We start from the raw sequence: 21,231 nt of genomic DNA on the forward strand, positions 1-21,231 counted from the left end.
CTATAGGTGACACAAGCAAGTGTTTAAATCAGGTCCCGGAGCCGAAGGACAAGGCTGAATTCTATGTTATTGTTTAGAAATAAAACTTGGTTGACATCTGTGCCTCAATCTACCATTTCACATGAAGATGACCAGCATCTATAGTGACTCTTGTCTCTATCATTAACTCCACCTGAATGTGCATTTTTTCCTAAGGGCCTACAAAAACAACAATTCTATAATTTTTTTCCTTTGGAATTTATTTGCAAAAAAAAAAAAAAAAAAATCTTATCCAGTAAACAGCTAATTTTCATTCACAGTTCCTATGATGTACTCTATCATTAAATAACTATAGTAGTAAAGTGATATAAACATGCTATGCATTCCAAATTTGCCTCCAAAATGTAATTTCTTTGGTGTACACTTTATACAATTCAGCATTACTGTTTTCTTCACTACAGTGTTCCCTCTCCACATAGAGTTGTTTGACTGATAAAATTATAAGTAATTTATTTAGAATTTAAAAATCTTTACATGATTCCTACCTACCCACCCCCGCCCCTGCCAGAGCTTCTCTGGCTGTCCTGGAACTCACTCTATAGACGAGGCTGGCCTCGAACTGAGATCCACCTGCCTCTGCCTGCTAAGTGCTGGGATTACACGTGTGCACCAACAACAACCAACCTGCAGGATTTCTAAAACAGCTGCTATCATCCCTTCATTTTGTTCCTAAAGACAGTACTTCAGTGGCTGAGTAGGGTGAGGATGGCCTCTTCTGCATAGGCATAGAGAACCCAGGGAGGGGGGTGTTAAAGCTCACAGGGGCAACAGGAATGTATGCGTGTGAATATCACATAAAGTTCCCCAGCACCACACACTGGAAGCAGCAGCATCTCCATCATAAATATAATTGATGTAAACCCTGGCTTCCAAGTACCAATTCCCACTACAAAGCAGAATGGTTTGAGCACTGGAACAAATGTATAGCCGCACCAGCTTGAAAGCATCCAACAGCATCTCTTCTTAAAGTGACGCATGGTTAGGATGGTAGAGCTATGGTAGACAGTACAAAATGAACTTGAAAAATGCTGTTGTACTGAGTGCAAGACAGTGCTCTTAAAATTATGGGAACGTGGGGCTGAAAGGATGGATTAAAAGCACTGGCTGCACTTCCAGAGGTCCTGAGTTCAATTCCCAGCAACTACACAGTGGCTCTCAGCCATCAATAATGGGATCTGATGCCCTCATCTGGCAAGTAGGCATACACACAGACAGAGCACTCAGACATAAAATACATTAAAAAAAAAAAAAAAAAAAAAAAAAAAAAGATGGGCATGCTAAAAGAGCACAAGAGCCAACCCGAAGAAGCTTCCACTGACCAAACTAGAGGCGATCCTCACAATGTCCTTGAATAGAAAACTGGTAATAAATTGAAAGTACGATCAGGACTACGAAATATACAGAGCAGCTCCCCACAACGGAATGTGAAGGGGGAAGAGCGGCTCTACAGTGGAGATCAAGCGGCTGAATGAGCACTTCATCAGTGGTGAGGTAGAGCTGAAATACGCAAGAGCATGCAATGAGAGTGCAGAATGCAACTGTGATAGCCCCTAAGAAGTATGTCTGGGATCTAGCCATGACCAAATAGGAATCTAAACTCAGGCACATAGTTACTAGGTTATAATCCACAAAGTGTGGAGGGTGTGGAAAGCCAGAGGTTTGGAGGGCCAATCAAAAGACCTGCAGCTGCACATGATTTTCCTCTGGACCCTAGAATAAGACATTATTGAGACAAACCTGTAAACCTACTAGCGGGGTCTGAAGACTAGACGTCAGTTACATGTCAGCGTAGATTCCTGAGTGTGACAGCTGTATTATGGTGCAGAATCCTTTTGAGAAACACAAGACTGAGAGATAACAGCATCACGGGAGCAATTTACCCTCCAAGCGGAAAGTTTCTGTTTTGTGTAGTCACTAAAACCCTCTCTACACTTGAGCGTATTTCAAAAGCTTCCTGTCAAAAAGCAAATGCAAGCCGGGTGCACACCTGTGATCCCAGCACTCAGGAGGCAGAAGGAGGTGGATCTCTGTGAGTTCGAGGCCAGCCTGGTCTACAGAGTGAGTCCAAGACAGCCAGGGCTACACAGAGAAACCACCAACCAACCAACCAAACAAAGAGTTAAGTGCAGACGATGACTCAGTACCCTTATTTTTTAAAAAGCTGACAAGAGAATCCAATGTAACATACAAAATTCTAAACAATTTTAGTTGTGAATTTGGTGTAAGTCTTCCATCTACTGTGCACAAACACGTTTTGGGTTTTGTGTTCTTAATTTCCTCAGAATTTTTCTCATGAATGATTTCTGAATTGCGCACACACACACACACACACACACACACACACACACACACACACACACCCCTGCAGTGTATGATAGTGTTCATAAATGTTCAGTAAAGTTATATGAATTCTATTTCTTAAATAAAAATAAGTTATCACTATAAAAATAACATCACCCCCTTGTGGTAAAAATCTGAAAATACATTCTCCTAGAGAATCCTGATAGGCACTTAAAAAAATAGTTATAAAGTGTATTTTCACACAATTTCATGTGTGTCCCCCTACAGTGTTTACAAACCATATATGCGGAGGTAGCTTCAGTCATCTTTAGGTCAGTACTGTGTCTAGAGTTCTAGTTGTATGTCTCTTATTGTAAAAAACTGCACATTTGACAGAACTCCTATGAAAGGCCAACAGTTCAAAGAAACAGAGATTACCATGGAACACAGACAGACGTGAAAGGCAGGAACAAAGAACGGCCTCGCTGAGGGCATCTGCCTGCTTAAGGTTAAATGGGCATCAAGTTTAACCAACAATTTGGAAGTCCACCACAGAAAACCAGTTCTATAAACCTCCACCTTGCTTACTAACATAAACTTATATTTCCCCCTGGTTAAGCATCAGGCACTGATTAGTCTGTTTTACTGATCTTTTGATTATAAAGTTAAGTGCTTTCTGGAATATAAATGTAATTCTGGTTTCAGACTTTTAAATTAAAAGTGGCTCAGTTGGATACTGCCTCTCAAACACAGTAATATAAATATTGGTATCCTGACTAAAATGAATTATTGACAGCTTTAACACATGTTGCACAGTACGTATTAACAGAAAAATACACGTCAGCAGAATAATGTTGACCATATTCTAATCCATTCCATCTGCTCAAATATTAGTGCAAATAATTATACTTCTGTAACGCCTCATTGCTGTCCAGCACAAACCTATGCTTTTCTAATAATGCCTTTCTTCTGAGGTTGTTTGCTTTTTGAAGTTATGATGTGACATATTCCTATTTAAATTGGCTTTGTACGATAAGGCAGATGGCAACCTTCTAAGAGAACCACTGAGAAAATGAGAAACTGTTTAATTGCTTGTCCTTTTTGCCCCAAATGGATATTTAATCATAAGAGTGAAAGTTTACTGACACTTACACCAAATAATATCTCCAAATAGCAGTGATACAATTTGCAGTACCTAGTTTAAAACTATCTACTTAGTTAAGCCCAGGGTTACCAGCTCCACTCACCAATGAAAATTCTAATGATTACAAATTATTAATAAACAAATTTGCCCCACATTTTCATTCTAGACTTAGCCATTTCAAGACTACCCTTGTTTTAAACAGCTAACAGAACGAGCAAGCCCATGACATCACTCTACTTTTCAATGTAAAAATACTGATTTCTTTGTATTCTCCCATGTTATAAAAAAAACTGTATGAGCATATGCATGTGTGTGTATATATATACATTCCTAAATACAGAATTATAGTCTATTCAGTCTAAGTAATGTTACTTGTATGTATGTTTTCAAGACTAACCAGAATTTGAAAGAGAAAAGGAGAGGCATATGGGAGGGTTTGGAGAGAAGGGGAAAATCATGTAATTATATTATAATCTCACACCTAGTCTCTATTGTGAAAATTACTAAGCAGAAACATTATGATTGTATAATATATTCACTAAGGGAACCTCTGTGATGGGCATATTTGCATTAAACACAAACTTAGTATTCAATTAAAATTTGATGACTACTTACATAACTTTAAACACCAGCTGAGAAAGTTGATCACACACTGAACATATTTTAAATAATCCAACAGTAGCTTGATATATAGATCCTGTACTCCGACCTCATCATATAAATCTCACAGTGAGAATCAAACACTGGGTGAAAAGAAGATTAAGTAAAACTAACGAGGCTATAAAAATAAAGAATATACTTAATGTTACATACATAAGAAAAATATAACGTATTAAAAAAAAGATATTATTCACTCCCACTATACTAGATCTAAGTCTGAGCCATGTCAGCTGCAGACCTTGAAGGTCTCCTTGCCTGTTCTGTGCCTGAGGCTTTTCATGTCAAACAGAAACAGTAGCACCCAAATGATAGGAGTTACTCTAGGATCAATAATATATGCAAAGGGCTTTAGCATAGTATGTGAGACTTAAGTCCAATAAATGCAGATATAATTACCTTTATTATGCATTAAAATTTTAAATTGCTGTTTTTACTATCTGGCATGATGATATGCACTGGCCTTTCCCCGAAAATATGTAGTAAATTGTAGGATAAGCCTTCTCAAATCGAGTAGTAAAGGAACTGGATGTAATTAAATGAACCAGATAAATCAGAGTGCTTTGTATACCAAAGTCTCCTTTGGCAACCAAGAGTTTAAGAGACTTAAACATCTCACACTCCTGAAAAAATAAAAAACCCCAAACCAACAGTGGACAGTATGTGGGCAATGACAGAGTATTTTTGTATGAAAAACATGTTAATTATGAGATACAAGTTTTTCTGGTCACCAACAAGGCATGTATTTGAGTGACTCATCCTCTTGTACCAACAATTCAAGCATGTCTTAGTCTTAAAAATGTGATCACTCTGAGGTGCAGTGGCATTTTAGAAGCCACTATCTCTTCATCTGGATGTATACAAATGTAGACACAGGCACCTCAAAGAATCATTAATTCTCTACTTTGAATCAATAAATTGGCTGATAATCATTTCACTGTCTATTAGAAAGAAAAATGGAAAGAATAGATAAAGTATAACACAAATTGCCGGCTTCAAGTTAAATTTTAATTTAACCTCCTTTAGCCTATGTTAGCAGCACTTCTTCAAACAAGGAAGATCCTAGTGGTTCACAACAATGGCCCTGCTGAATGAGGCCAGCTATTGTCTTGGAATGGTCACATGGTCTATCCTAAAAAGCAATCTACCAACTATTGCCTAATAACTCTTGGTAAGGCTCATGATATACTATGTCATTTCCATAATCCAGGGGCCAGCCTGCCTTCTTCGCCTGTGTCTGAGGCCTTGTGGCATGACCCATCATCTCAGTGACCTAACGGCTAGTCTTCCTTCCTAGCCTACGTTCTGCATCTCACAGTAAGACACTCACACTGTAAACTAAATATTTATACCTAAATATTACATGTAGTTCACACAGAACTGTGGGACATTACAAAGATTCTTATTTAAATTTTGGTAAAAGTTAGTAAGCTCCATTATGGCTAACTAAAAATTCCCGTGTAAATATAAAAGCATTTTATCTACTGACAATTCTTTCTGAGTTATTTTGATCTAAATTTTATGATGTCCATACATGTAAATACTTTAAAATGCAAAGAATGAATACTGGTTTACACAATAAAACATTTTTATTTCTTTAGAGAAACATCTTATTTTTCTAGCTAGACTTCTAAATATTGATTATACAGTCATGTTCCTTTCTGCTAAAAAAGGGGAAGACCTAAGCTATAAAAAATGAGTATTTTTAAGTAAAAAACATTTATAGAATTCATTATAGATGGTCTTAAGATTTAAAAATAGAGGTGAAAAAAAAAAAAAAAAAAAAAAGCCCCAACCGCAGGGAATTTGTTTATTGAGCATGAAACTTAACACTTCTAAATAAGGTTTGAATTTTCTTTGTGCTGTCAGTGGACATAATGGAAACTATTGCACAGAACTCAAACATGGAAATAATAATTAACAAAAATATCTAAGCAACAAGTAACTGCTTTACATTTTAAAAATTAATCCAAACAAAATAATTTGAAATGCTTCTCTGATTTGGAAGTCTTAAAATGTTATCTCATGTTTTATTTGATGTTTTTCTTTTTTCTTTCTTTTTTTTTTTTTTTTTTTTTTTTTTTTTTTTTTTTTTTACAAATTGACACTGTACAAAGAGTTCAAATGGACAGCAAAACTACTGCCTTAAACTGTTGGCTTTTAGTAACAGAGGTATAATTGGAATCCACACCAGTACATTCTCAAGTGGCCACAGTATAATCACAGCTTTTCTAGCGTCAGGAACCTGCTCTGGCTCCCCTTGTCAGAAGGCAGCTGTCTGGAAAGCCTCTACAAGTGCCACAATGTCCTATGAAGGTGACAAATGCTGGCATGCTCACTGCCCTGATTACCACTGTAACACTGGGCTAAACAGGAAATGAAAACTCAGTCAACAGTAGTTAGCTCTGGACCTAGACAATTTGAAATGGTGATAACTATTCCATCAGGTTCTCAGAAGAAAAACAGTTCCCCAAATTAGGCCAAAATCCTACAAAGAGAAAAAAATGCTATGACTGAACTGAACATTACAGTTTACGTGGTTCCTAGAAGGCTGTGGACTACATATAACTTAGAATGTATCCTTACAGCGTAAGTTAACAGGGTTTACAGAGCAACAGCCTTTCTAAATTTTTGTTTGATGTTTAAAACTTTGTGAGTAATTTATTATGTTGCCATATTAAGCCAATTCAATGAATGATATCCAAGGAAGAATAACTTCAGAAATGTCTTTGAAATGGACGATGAAACAATCTACAGATCTGAAAGCAGGCTTTTGGTGCAAGCTTGCCTCCAAACTTAGAATATATACTATTTATTATCTAAAATTCTCAATTCCTCTTAAAATAGAAGACTACACATGTTTAGCCATTCCCAACTGATCCAATGTGAGTCTCAAGGGACTAACTGCATGTTGCTAAACATGTTGCTGTTTCCCATATATACTGCTACACTACATCACTATTTTACTCCCTTAGAGTATTAAAATAACAAACATGGTCCTTAAAAGTTTTCCACCTTAAGTTAAATATAAAATAAGGTAGTTTCATTAATTTCTTGCTAATTAATTGGCCTAAAATCTATTTATCAAATAAAAAATAGTAAACTTTAAGTTTTACCCAGAAAGCAGATACATCCTGATCCATTCCTAATGTCTACTTAAAACGCTTCATCGTGTTAGTTTAGCTCAGAACATTTTCCGTGGACCAGCACTGTTGCTGCACCTCAGGAAAAGCATCACCACCTACAAAAACGACGCTCAACTGCGATCCTCCTCAGATGTACGAAGGTCTTTAGGAAAACCTAATAGCTTCGTCAAAAATCACCAGTGCTGAAAATTTCACTGAAAAACTGATAAATAACAATATAGTTTTACTGTACTTCACCTATTTTTAATGCAAACCAGAAGATAAAATTTCCAGATTGAATATGTTAAAGACCAAAAACCAGAACACTGGTGAAATTTCATTTATCTTCTGACACCAACATTTTTTAGGATTATAACAGTCACATGTAGGTTTATAGAATTTGAAATTTATAAATTAAAGTATGGAATTCAATCAAAAGATAAAAAGCAAAATATTGCTAATGGTGTCCAAATTTCAAATAAAATTCCTGGGTAAGTATGGCTGCTGTTTTCTTCCAGTCATTTTTTTCCCATAAAATATTGGCTGTGTCCTAGGAAATCTCCTGTGCTTTCTTTCATTTGAGGCCTTCAGAAAAACAACGCATTTCCTCTGTAAATTCCACTCAGCTGAAGTGTCGGGCTAGGCGGGCAGATCTATAGTCAGCACGAAGTTGCACGAAGGAATGAAGTATGTTCTTGTCCAGATTGGCAAGTTGTTCTCCTGAGCAGACTTGCTTTAAATTATCTGGAGCAACGACCAGGAGATTGCAAAGTGCATGCAGAGTGTCAAAAAGATGTAATACCATCGGAATCTGAATTGAGAGAGGGAAACAAAGGCATTGAACCAGAAGTTTGTTTCCTAACATGTTTTGTAAATTCTTCTCACATCCTACTAATCAAATTACTAATAGTAGTATGGGGGAAGTTCCAAATGTAAAGACTTTTTTTAAGCTTCCTAAGAGCTAAAACTCAAAAGTTTCCATAGTTAAACTCTTAATAATCTTTGAAGAAATATTATTTGATTTTCTCAATAATCTGTAATTTGGTACACTAGAACTAATTATCATTAGTATAATATCTTTTAAAATAATTAAAAAAAATAATTTAAAAATTAGGGAAACTGATCTCAGAGAAACACACATCAAGAAAGAATATTATTTTCCTAATGTGTGACACAAATATTAGTCATTATGGATGTTAGAAGGACCATCTTTTAACCTTATCTAAAATAAGACCCCAAGGGGGAAAATGATCATACTGAAATATAACTGGAATGACATGCCTTCAGGTAGGCTATATTAGAGCTCTTTCCTCATGTTGCCAATGAAGTCACACACTTCTTAACAAGTCAGAATAGGCTTTTAATGGTATTGTTCCTGTTCCTGATCTCACTTGCAAGCTTGGTATTTGTTTATACGTACCTTGAAGTCTTTGGCACATTTTCTATACTCAGCTACATCGCAAATTGCTAGCATGCCACCCATACAACTATAGGAATATTGTTGAAGATGCTCATAAACCAGCCGATGAAAACGCACTCCAAGTTCCATCAGAACTGTGTCCACATTCTTCCCATCCATGGAATTTTTAATCTTTTCAACTTGTTTTCTTACATAAACACAGACCTTTACACATGCCTGTAAAAGTTTTTTTAATATTTATTATACAGATATGTATATCGGCTTAAGAGAAAAAACTTACATTACAACTAGGCCCACTAATGAGTATTAAGTATTAAGAAAGAAGATAACATATTAGCAAACTGATTAGTTCCACTCACATTAGTATACTGAATCAAAACATTGTTTTCATCTTCTGGCTTAAAATCTGTTTTCTTTTGCTCTGCAGCCAAGATATGCTTCATCTGTCCAATCATACAATTTAATGTCCTGAAGATTGAGAAGACAATATACATGACGCATTTGACTTACTCAGTTTTACCTTTGCATTATACTGAATTACGTTAAATTACCTAATTTCCTAGCATCAAAAACTATTTTGGTATTGACAAACCAGATTTTTAAAAAGTCACTCTGTAACTTGCTATCAAAGAGCTCCTTGTTTTATCCTCTTTTCCCCCTGAGAAGACATTAAGATCCTAGGACTAATCATCTACTCCACAACTAAGGAGCTCCCGAGGCAAAGCCATGCACAGAGTCTATCTATGAAGGATAAAAAGGCTGGGAAAAAATGGCTATGGCAGCAGGCACATTGAGTCCCATAATCAAGGTCAACTAGGAAGATGGTACTAAAATTCCAGCTAAGAAATAAGGCCAGCAATAATAACAAACTTATGTGATATTTTTCAACAGTGAGCAATCACTCAGCTTATGAGAATAAAAAGACTACAATAACTTAAAGTTTAAAGACAGCAAGACAGAATGGTCAAAATATAAGTTTTATGTTAAATTCAAGAGATAGGCCACATAATTAAGCATAACAATAATGAGGTCAAGGAACAAAATGACAATAGACATAAGAAGGTGAGATATAGCAAACACTAGAAAACTGGGAGCTGTACTAATTTTCATTCAATATATAAACACCATCATCTCAAAACAGAAACCTCAGAAGTAATTATCTTGGGTAAAGATTATACAAAGTTCCACTTAACAGAGTGACATTTAAAAAACGTTTACATACTTTTTTCTACATATTTCATAGATAAGCTTGAATCCCCTAAATGGACTATAAAAAAAACCCTGCACACCTTTGTTCTTTCAGCAGTACTGAGGATAGAACTCAGGGCTTCCAGATGCTAAGCAATAACTCTAGCCCTGGACTATATCCCAGACCCACACCTCAGTTTTTAAAGGAACTTGTAGCTTGTACATGTGTGATGCAGAGCAGTAGGGCTTACCAGAGATTTCTAACGGAATTTTATTTGAAAGTATATCTAACATACTGACTTTCAGAAGAAACAAAAAACACCTTGAAAGTTTAATAAAAATAACATACTCCTAAAGATGAGAACAATGTGTTGAACTTTACAGCAAGAGAATAAAAGTCAACGAGCTTTCTTTTCTAAAAACTCGGTTCACAATGATATGCAAATACACTTTTACAATTTTTAGAATTGAAGGAGAAAAAAGACAGAAAACAATTAACTTGCCTGTCAATGCCAGTATCCAACTTCATCTCCATCTGCTCAATTATCTCTTTTTTCTTCTGGAGGCATTCAGATAACTTAGGAGAGGAGCTAGTATTTAATAAAGAGGAAAACCTCCCATTAGTAGCCTGCTTTCCAAGCGTCTGCTCTGTGCACTGCGTATACAGATCTACTAATACATTCCAACACCCATTATTTTTATTTGCTCATAATCATTAGTTAGAAAACAAATCATTACTTGCAATTAATTACTTGCATTAATATATCCAATTCATTCATACCAGAAAAATCAACCTAGTAAAAGCAGAGACAGACTTGTTATTCTGATCTCTGAGATAGCACTTAATCATACAGCTCTGAATTCGAAGCTAGTTTCCTCTGTATCTAAATATCTGATGTAATAGTAAGAAGAGTCACAGGTATCGCAAAACTCTTATGAACATAATAAATTCATAATAAAATAAAAATAAAAATGTGGACTGTAGTAAACAAACCTAGTTACATTTAACTTTTTTAAAAAAAGATGCGAAACCTAATAATCATGGTTGCCTTCTCAATACTATTAAAATGTCAAAAATACTCAAAATATTAAGAAATAAACAACACTAAGACTCCTTTGAATTCTCTGCTACGTGGCATAACAGCTCTTTAAAAAGTAAATTAATAAGAAAACTGCCTAAGCTGGTGGCTAATGACTGTAATACCTGTTTGAGTTACACAGAAAAACAGCAAATTTCCTTTCAAAGTCTGATTGAGGAATCACAAGTGATCTCTGAGCTTGTTTCTGGTCTAAACATCACATAACACTGTGTATAAAATCTATCAAACTTTGCCATTTACCTCAACACTTCCTCCATAGATAATAGTGCTAAAGAAACATCTTTGTGAAACATGTTCACACACACACACACACATATATGTATATATATATTTCCATTTACTTTTCAAAAGCCTTAAAAGTCCATATAAATTGATAGTAAGATATGCACCAAATGCTAATGCTTTATCAAAATTGGCTCAATGTTTTCTGTGCATCTTTATAACAAGTGTATCGTTTCTATTGGTGTGCATGCATGGTACAGGAGAGTGAGCCCAGGACCTTACAGGTACCAAAACAAGCTCTGTCACTGAGCTACATCTTTAACTGTTTTTAGGGGGCTGGAGAAATGGCTCAGAGATTAAGAGTACTGGTTGTTCTTCCAAAGGTCTTGAGTTCAATTCCCAGCAACCACATGGTGCCCTACTCTGGCATGCAGGCATACATGCAGGCAGAACACTGTATACACAATAAATAAATAAAGCTTTAAAAAAGTTTTTAATTTTATTTTTGAGATTAGAACATAATTACATCATTTCTCCATTCCCTTTCTTCCATGAAAATCCATCTATATACCTATCTTAGCCTTAGGCCTTAAAAACTAAAACAAAAAAGAAGCAAATAAACAAACAAAAAAGCCTTTTGAGATAGGTTCTTGGTTGTCCGAGTGGACTTTGAAATCATTATGCTGACTAGACTGACTCAAACTTGAGATCCTCCTGCCTCAGCGTTCTAAGTAGATAAGATTACAGGTGTATATTGCCATGCCTAGTACCTGTTGTTTGCCAAAGGATGTAAATTGCTGAGCTGCACTAAGCTGGAAAGCCTTTTTCACATTAGATTTCAGTTTTTGGTTCATGATAGCTAAAACTTTTCAAATATATCAAAATCAACAGCACAGTGGGAAGAGAAAATGAGAATTCAAAAAGAAAGACTTATTTCAAACCTCCTGTCCTGTTTGATGTTTTCAGGAACATGTATTATTTTTAAAATATAAAATATAATACTCATTGAAATACTAATGAAAATATAACAATGCAACTAACCTTATTAGTGGCATAAGGTGATCATTAAACTGTTTGTCAAAAAGGTGAAAAATAGTATTGGCCTGTTGTACAACATCCAAAAAATAGAGATTTGCATTCCTAGAATCTGATGATGGAATTCCTAAAATTGGAAGGTACAGATAAGTGAGAACCAACCTTGAAAAAAACTGAGAAAAAGAAAATGAATGGCTTCATATATACCACATGAATAAAAGTAACTGTCACATAGTAAATCAGCAACGATTCTATAGGGATTTTGCTAAACAGTTTAACAAATTTCATCCAAAGCCATCTTATACCCCAAAGTTAATCATCTTCATGATTTGTTTAAATAAAAGGAAAAATGGATCAATTAGCAAAGTGCCTGGGCTCTACCTTATCCCTCTTTCCCCAGCCTCTGACCAGGTCCCCTGAATACACTGGAGCCACCTTCCGTATAAGCAGGTCCTCCTCCCTCTCACAGACACCTTCCTGTTCCTTGTGGTCTTCTAGCAACATTCACCCCCCACCTTACACAGACTTCTGTCTATTGCACACTATGATCATCATGTTTTCCACTCTTTCCTCAAAAATATTCAAAATCTCATGACCTCAGAAACGTGTTTCCTCAACCTCACCTAATACTCTGTGTGGTAATCAACCACATTCTGACACCAAAAGATGGAACCGAAACCCTCTCCTTTCATAAAGACTAACTCATGGACTCATGGTTCCTTGCTCTTTTTAGTTCTAGATGTTTCTATACAAAATTAAGAGTAAACTACGAAAAACATCCACAACTAATGATAATATCTTTATAGGATGATTTTTAGTTTTACAAATGGAAAAATGTTGTTTTGTATAAAAGACACAATCAGTTGGTAGGAAAATGAAAGGTGCTAACACAAACATACAATAAAAAAACTGAAGCACATGTAGAAAATACTAATCACCATAAAATATGGAAATTAAGACAGTATTAGTGGATGTATTTAACCAATAAAATATAAAAAAAATTGAAAAACTACTAACATATCTAAAAATCTATACATACATACAGTCCAGATGCAGCATAAATTGTTCAGAATAATCCCATTAAGGAAAAGGTACATTAAAATAAAGGTCTGTGTAATGAAAATTATTTTAAAATATACATGTGTGTGTGTGTGTTGACTGGGGACTTTACCTAAAAAAAAAAAAAAAAAAAAAAACCCAGTCAAGAGAAACCTCTACAGTCTACTCCAGCATGTCTTATCACAGCAGAATTTTATGCGATCATTAGGAACAATGACCATGAACACTAAATAACTACACTGAACATGCTCACGAATACGAGGAATATTCCCAGTCCAAATGAAAGTTTCCTAAATTTTCCTAGTTCAGAATACTATTATACTAGATAAACAACAAAATCTTCACACTAGATTTAAATCTACATTAGTCTTTGTTATCTCTTTTAATGAACAGTTAAAGTGTGTGCGCGCGTGAGTGTGTGTGTGCGTGTGTGTGTGTGTTCAGACAACAACGTTCAGGAGTCAGTTATCTCCTCCCACCATGGGGTCTGGGCACTGAACTCAGGCTGTCAGGCTTGGCAGCAAATGCCTCCTACCACGGAGCCATTTTGCTGGCCCTTATTCTTCACAACTTTAAAGATTTAAATTATTATTCCAATACAAGCGACCACACTAAGTAAGTTGCTACCAGTACAGGTTAAATACTTGATGTCAATAGTATGTTATAATTAAGTTAAAAATATACTTACTGACATCATTGCTTATTAACTGGAGTTAAGCCAAAGTGACTGATTTATGGTTAAATCTGGATCATTATTAAAGGTTTCAAGGATGGTGTTTTACACAGCCAATAGAGACTGTCGGAGCTGCATATGCTTTCTACATGCCAGAGAATAAAGCTGGGGGCAGGTGGTGGGGGGAGAACTAAATGAATTGAGATTCCTATCCTTAAAAACTTATGTGCTGTTGTTTCTACTTAGAATATTCTTACTCTAAGTATTCAGTTTACTCACCACTTTATTGAGCTCTCTGGTTCATGTGTCTTCTTAGAAGCCTTCTCTGACTACCCTTTCATAAAAAGCTTTTGGGGGGCTGGCGAGATGGCTCAGTGGGTAAAGGTACTTGCTGCCAAGCCTGACCACCTGAGTTCGATCCCTGGAACAAACATGGTGGACAGAGAGAACCAACTTCTGCAAGTTGTCCTCTGACTCCTACATGCGTGAACACACAAAATAAATAATAATGTAAAAGAAAAAAATTCTGCCTGTAAATCCTTTACTCTGCCTGTTAGTATTCTCTATCCTTATCCAATTTTTTCTTTACTATCCTTCCTAATCATGTTTTATTGTTTTACAAGAATATGAACCCCGTAGTTAGGCATGTAAAAAGTATGCTAAATGAATAACTATGGAGAGGAGACAGACATTAACAAAGAAAAATAAATTTCAATAACGGGGCAATGGGTAAGCATGCTGCAACAGGAGCACTCCTGCATCTGAGGTGATCAGCACAATGTCTCTGGAGAGGTGATGTCTTAGCTGAGGTCAGGATGAAAAGAAATGTGGAGAGCTGAGGTTACGGTTTTACGAATGGGAGAACAGCGAGTGCAAAGAGCCTAACAGAAAAATCAACGGGAAGCAGGGTATTGGGACAATGCAGCATGGTGAAGGACAAAGAGAGGCACACCACAAGTCATGTTGTTCTAAGCAGTTTGTTTGTATTCCCCACAAGAGTAATAATCACTCAGGAGTCTTCAATAGGAAAACAGCAAGTAAGCTGGCTATTACATAGTAACTTGGGAAAGCAAGAATGGGCACAGGAACCAGTTAGAAGATGACAGAGCTTAAAGCGGGATGGCATCAGGAGAGACAAAGCAAAGTAGATAAATTATACTTAGATGTATACCTACAGAGTTTGTTAATGAATTGACTATCAGCAATGAAAACAGAAAGGTTAAGGTAGTTTCAGGGTTTGGTAAATAACAACTTCCTTTAACCTAGAAGGAAGACTGTTTTGTTATTTTAGGTTATTCAGAAATCACTATATAGTCCAGGCCGGCCTAAAACTCAGTGGCCTCTGCCTTGGCTTCCTGAATGCTAGGATTACGGGCATGAACCACCATGCCTGGTTAAAGAATTTTATTTTTGAAGTGTTTAATCTAAGATACCCACTTAACAGGTCACAAGGGCAGGTTATCAACTGGGCTAAGAGACAGGAAGTCAGGAAAGATGTCGTTATTATTCTCTAGATACGAAACAGTATACCCAAAAGAATGAGGCCAAAAACTTTAACACAACTTTCCAGATTTATTTTTGAATATTTTCTCTCTAAACTGCATTACTCAATACCTAAGCAGAATTATTCTTACCTCCATTTATGCCTTGATATTTTATAGCATAGACCCCTCTGCCAATATATTGTGCTTAGGTATTTAGTCTATAGTCTTTCTCTACTGGATGTAAACTAGGCGTAAATATGAGAGAATTATGCCTATGTTTAGTTTCCAGCATCTTGCACATCCTATTATCACAGAAGCTCAAAATACATTGTATTGACTGAATTCATCACATAGAAGTTATAGATAAAACAGCATTATGAATATTGTTCAACCAGGCAGCACTAAAGGAGTTAAACAAAAAGTACAACAGAAGTCAACTTACCAGCAAGGCCCGTTTCTAAAGCATAATCAATATGCTCAATACATAAAAATTCCACAAGAATGGTAAAAATTCTAAAGGCATTCCTTGGTAAATCAGAAGGATCAGAAAGCTTTAAAAATAAGCAAAAGCAGTATTACTCTTCAAGTCTACATGACAAAATACCCAACTTTTAATAAAGCAGTCTTTTTTACAGAGCATTATTTTAGGTAAAAATGTCACTATACCCATCTCACTGTCCACACAACAGTCATGATGCTCTGGGATGGCTTGTGGTTCTCCTGACCTAGAGCAGATTGTAATCCGTGAGCTAGATCCAATTATATGCATGTGTACATCTGCTACTATGTGAGATGCATTTTGAATTGTGGGGATCCCAGTCAAAGAAATTTGAGAGCCTCTAACTTAAACCGGGCTGTTCTAATGAAACCCAAAAGAACAACAAAAAGATTCTTGTGGAATAAGGATAGGAAATCAATTAATATACATAGTAAAGTATAATAGGATCAAATTTTAACTCATCACTGTTAGATCAATATTTCCGCATAGTCTTATGGTTGAAATAAAATAGAAAAGTTGCAGTATTTGTAACAGAACTTGATTTATAGTAAGCTCACAATTTTCACTTTGATGTTCCTATGGCTAGACTATTTAAAGAACTGTTACTAGTTACGTTGAGAAAAATGAATTCTTTAAAAGGAAATTATTCTCAACTTCTTTCAAATGCTTTCTATATTATTTATAAATTGTTTTCTGCCTTTGTCAAAACTTACAATATCCATCCATATGGCTTTCAGGATAATACTACAGATGTGAATCCCTTATCCAAAAAACTTGGGCCTAGAACTGTTTGAGATTTTGAAATATTTGCAAATATATAATGAGATACCTTGGGAGACTCGAGTTTAATCATAACATTCATTTATGTTTTATGAATATCTTATACAAATACCCTAAGGACAACTTAATACTCAAGTAGAACTTTCCAATGTGCACCATATTAGTGATCAAAACTTTTATGTTTTGGAGCAAGAAAGATTCTGAATGTCTAAATTAAGGATACTCAATGCTAATGTAATAATATAAGCCTGATGTTTAAGCTGAGTTTATAAAGAATCCCATACAGCACCTTAAAAACTCAGTGATCCTTTGGTACATGACTTCTTAACCTCTACTCCAACCTTTAATTCTTATCAATCTCTCTACTTCTTTTCTTTTGTTTCTGACGCTCAACAGGCACCCCGACATTCATAAGTCATAAAAACCAAGCCGAAGTTCTAACCTTTTTCCTGCCTATATCCCCAAGTCCATGCATAAAATATAGAAGAGATAAACCGAAAAATGATTAAAAAGTAGAAGACAACAACAAATAAGACCTGAGACTCACAGACAACCTTAGCCAACAATGTGAAGATATATTTTCTCTCATGTATATAGAAAACCTTTATCATTGTGGGCTGTATCTTGTAGTACAAAAGGGTTGACACTATGATGCAAACTTTGTCCACTGACTACAATAGAGTAAGATCTAAAATTATTAATAGAAAGGCATCTAGTATGTCTCCAAACGCTTGGCAACCAAATAACACAATTTCTCAATCATATTAGGGCCAGAAAAAAAAAATCAAAAAGAAATTTAAAATGAATTAAAATAAAACATATTTAAAAATTTAGTTTTCAACTAATGCAGTACTTGAGAGAGAAATGTAGCTACATACACACACTGGAAAAGGTCAGCCAATTCAGCCTTTACCTAAAAACCAAACCAAGACAAAAGCAACCAGGAGAGGGGTAAGTAACGCCTAAGCAAGTTGAAGGAAGAAAACAATAAAGAACAGAAACCAGAGAAATTCAAGTTGGGGGGAGTTAATAAAAACAAAAAGTGGTTCTTGGGGGAAAAAATCAGTAAAAATAATACACTTTTACCAAGATATGCCTAGAAAAAACTGTGAAACAAATTACTGCTACTGGGAATAAGACAGATAATTATTACTATAGTTTCCACAAAAACTGGTAGACAGAAAAAAAAAAAAAACAAAAAAAACTGGTAGACAGTAAGAAAGTGTCACAACTCCATTTCAATAAATACAATTTCTGTGAAATATAAAAAAGTTTTTAAAAGATACAAACTAGGTGGACATAGTGGTACACACTTTTAATCCCAGCACTTAGGAGGCAGAGGCAGGTCAATGGATCTCTGTGAGTTGAAATCAAAGTGGTCTACACAGTCAGACCCTACCTCAAAAGCAAGCAAGCAAGCAAATAAACAAAGATACAAACTGCCATAGCTCACTTACAATTAAATTGCCTGAATATTTCTGTATTTTATAAATAAGCTGGATTTTTACTTTAAAATTCTTACAAAAAACCTCAAGTAATTTCCCTGGTTGAGTTATAGCAAACATTGAAGACAGAAAGCCCATTACCTAAACCCACAAACAATTAAAAGGAAAGGCAGAAGGACTTTGCATATCATCCTATGGGTAAAGCATTACTTTCACTATTAAAATATGACAAAGACATTCAAAGGACAGCATCCTTCATTAACACTGATACAAATTCTTAACAAAATCAAGCACACATGGGCCAGCAAGACTGCTCACAGAGTTGAGTGAGCTTGCTGCCAAGTCTGATAATGTGAATTCAATTCCTGGGACCTATGTTGAAAACAGAATCGATTTCCTAAGTTTTCCTCTGACATCCAAAATGTGTGCCCACACACAATAAATAAGTATCAGGAATTTTTTTAAAAAGTTGGTTTGAACTCACTCATTATGATAATTTCTAGTTCAATCCATTTGTCCACAAATTTCAGAGATTCCTTGTTTTTAATAGCTGAGTAGTATTCCATAGTGTAAATGTACCACAATTTCTTTATCCATTCTTCTACTGAGGGACACGTAGGCTGTTTCCATGTTCTGGCTATTATGAATAAGGCAGCTATGAACATGGTTGAGCATATGTCCCTGTGGTGTGGTAGTGCATCTTCTGGGTATATTCCAAGGAGTGGAATAGCTGGGTCTTGAGGAAGCCCTACTCCCATTTTTCTGAGAAAGCACCAGATAGATGCAAAAAGAGTTAAATGGTATATACTCACTTATATCGAGACACTAGTCCATGAAAAAGTCTACCTACCAGGAAAGTGGGTCAGAGGGGAGGACATCCTATTGACTTTAGGTGTGAGAAGCCTGGGAGAATGAGGAAATAGAAGGATCCAGAGGGTCCTGGAAAACTACAGGCGGGTCTGGGCCCTGGGGTCCTCCTCAAACTATGGCACCAGCCAAGGAAAATATAGGCAGTAAACTTTGAACCCCTACCCAGACTAGCCGATGGACAGGACATTCTCCACCGTTAAGTGGAGAAGGAGATCTGACTTTCACATAAACTCTGGTGCCCCATATTTGACCATGTCCCTTGGATGGGGACGCCTGGTGGCACTCAGAGGAAGGATAATAGGTCACCAAGAAGAGACTCGATACCCTATGAGCATATACAGGGGGAGGAGGTCCCCCTCAGTCACAGACATAGAGGAGAGGAGTAGGGGGGGAAGCGGAAGGGAGGGAGGAATGGGAGGATCCAAGGGATGGGCTAACAACTGAGATGTAATATGAATAAATTAATAATAAAAAAAGGAAAAAAAAGTTGGTTTGTTGTTGTTGTTTTTAATTTAGCAAACCTACCCAGCAATGTATAAATAGGACAGTAAGAAAATGGCAAGTGATGACAAACTGGGGCTTATTAAAAGAATGCAAGGCTAACATCTAAAATAGTTGTTAACATGATCCTCCCAAAAGAATAAAAAAAAAAAAGTGTAACAAAATCTAACACCAAATCTTTTGTTTTGTTTCATTGCTTTATTAATTTGTGTGATATAGTGTTTCCCGTGGCCAGGCTGGCTTTAGTCAGACTGATGCGGGCATAGATGACCTTGAACTCAAGATCTCTCACATCCACTTCGCAAGTACTAGGATCAAATAACGTCTAAACTTAATAGTACGCTTTAATAAACAAGTATTAAAGACTTCCCTCAAACTAAAATAAAAGACAGTATCCATAAAATACCTATAGACAGCATCCATAAAACACCTATAGACAGCATCCATAAAATACCTATAGACAGCATCCATAAAAAATACCTATAGACAACATCACACTCAGTGATCAAAGACTAGATGCTGTGCTCTGAAGGCCAGGTGAAAAGGGTTTGTTCCCGTCTCTGTTCTATTCCACTCTGTACCAGAAGCCTAGGCAGAGCAACAAGATAGACGGACAGACACACACACACAGAGACAGACAGACAGACAGACAGACAGACAGAAAGACACACACACACACTACACACACATACACACAGCATCTACATTGGAAAGGAGTAAAACTGTCTTTATGGTGAAATGACATGGTAGTCTCTACAGAAGATCTAATAAATTCTATGGAAAGATTATTAGAATATCACACTTAGGTTGTATGATGTAAAGGCCAACTAGATTCTACATGCAAAGTTAAATAAAACTTTCTTCCATATTAAACATAAGCTTAAAAAATACTTTAAAATTTTTGGGTTTGTTGAGACAGGTCCTCACTCTGTAGCCCACACTACCTTGAACTCACAATGTAGCTTGATTGGCCTTGAACTCATACAATCTTGCCTCAGTCTCCCTTGGGAGATTATAGGGGACTATAGGCCTGGCAGATTGAAAATACTTTTATATTATAATAAAAGTATGTCAATTATTTCCAAATAAAATTATATTCATTATCATTCCAACCAAAACCAGACTTCTCTCCTAGAAACCGATAAGCTGTGAGACTTACATTAAATATGAAATGGCCCATATGGAAATGTCAGAGGACTTAAATTACCTGACTCAAGACCTACTAAGTTATAACAGTTAAAACCTCATGATATTAGCATGAAAATAAACAGGACAGACAGAGACTAGAAATAAAGTGTAAACAGTCAACTTATTTTTGATCTAAGTTGAAAGTATTTGTTGGAGAAAGAAGTCTTCAGTAAATGACGCAACACAAATGGAAACTTGATTGTAAACATTATAAACTGCAAAACATACATGAGATCCCTAAATAAAATCAGAGCTCACATAAGCTGAATGAGCAAACTACAAATTATAAAACCACTACTAAAAATCTAAATTGCAATTCCTGTAATTCTTAGCTCAATAAAGCTTTATCTGCAATGCAAAAAAAAAAAAAAAAATCCTCAACAGAAAACTGTTAAAATTCATCTTATCAAAGTTAAGAACTTTTATACTGAAATAGTAAATAGAGAAAGCTAAAATTAAGGAGATAAGCCAGCCACAGCCTAAAAGGAAAACTGCACAAAGATATGAATAAAACACTTCATT

The 21,231-nt window shown here is 35.8% G+C and overlaps 1 protein-coding gene across 1 annotated transcript in view; it reads right to left on the minus strand.

The window, feature by feature from the left end:
• Positions 1-5,917: 5,917 nt before the first annotated feature.
• Exoc5 (exocyst complex component 5) overlaps positions 5,918-21,231 on the minus strand; it is a 50,621-nt gene continuing 35,307 nt past the window's right edge. The window contains exons 13-18 of the mRNA XM_051142970.1: positions 15,869-15,977; positions 12,217-12,337; positions 10,357-10,443; positions 9,025-9,133; positions 8,666-8,881; positions 5,918-8,056 (exon numbers count right to left, since the gene is read on the minus strand). Of these exons, the coding sequence (XP_050998927.1) occupies positions 7,868-8,056; positions 8,666-8,881; positions 9,025-9,133; positions 10,357-10,443; positions 12,217-12,337; positions 15,869-15,977 (831 nt within the window). The 3' untranslated portion in view covers positions 5,918-7,867. The remainder of the gene's footprint in view (positions 8,057-8,665; positions 8,882-9,024; positions 9,134-10,356; positions 10,444-12,216; positions 12,338-15,868; positions 15,978-21,231) is intronic.

Source organism: Acomys russatus, chromosome 3, assembly GCF_903995435.1.
Source record: "Acomys russatus chromosome 3, mAcoRus1.1, whole genome shotgun sequence".
NCBI lineage: Eukaryota > Metazoa > Chordata > Mammalia > Rodentia > Muridae > Acomys > Acomys russatus.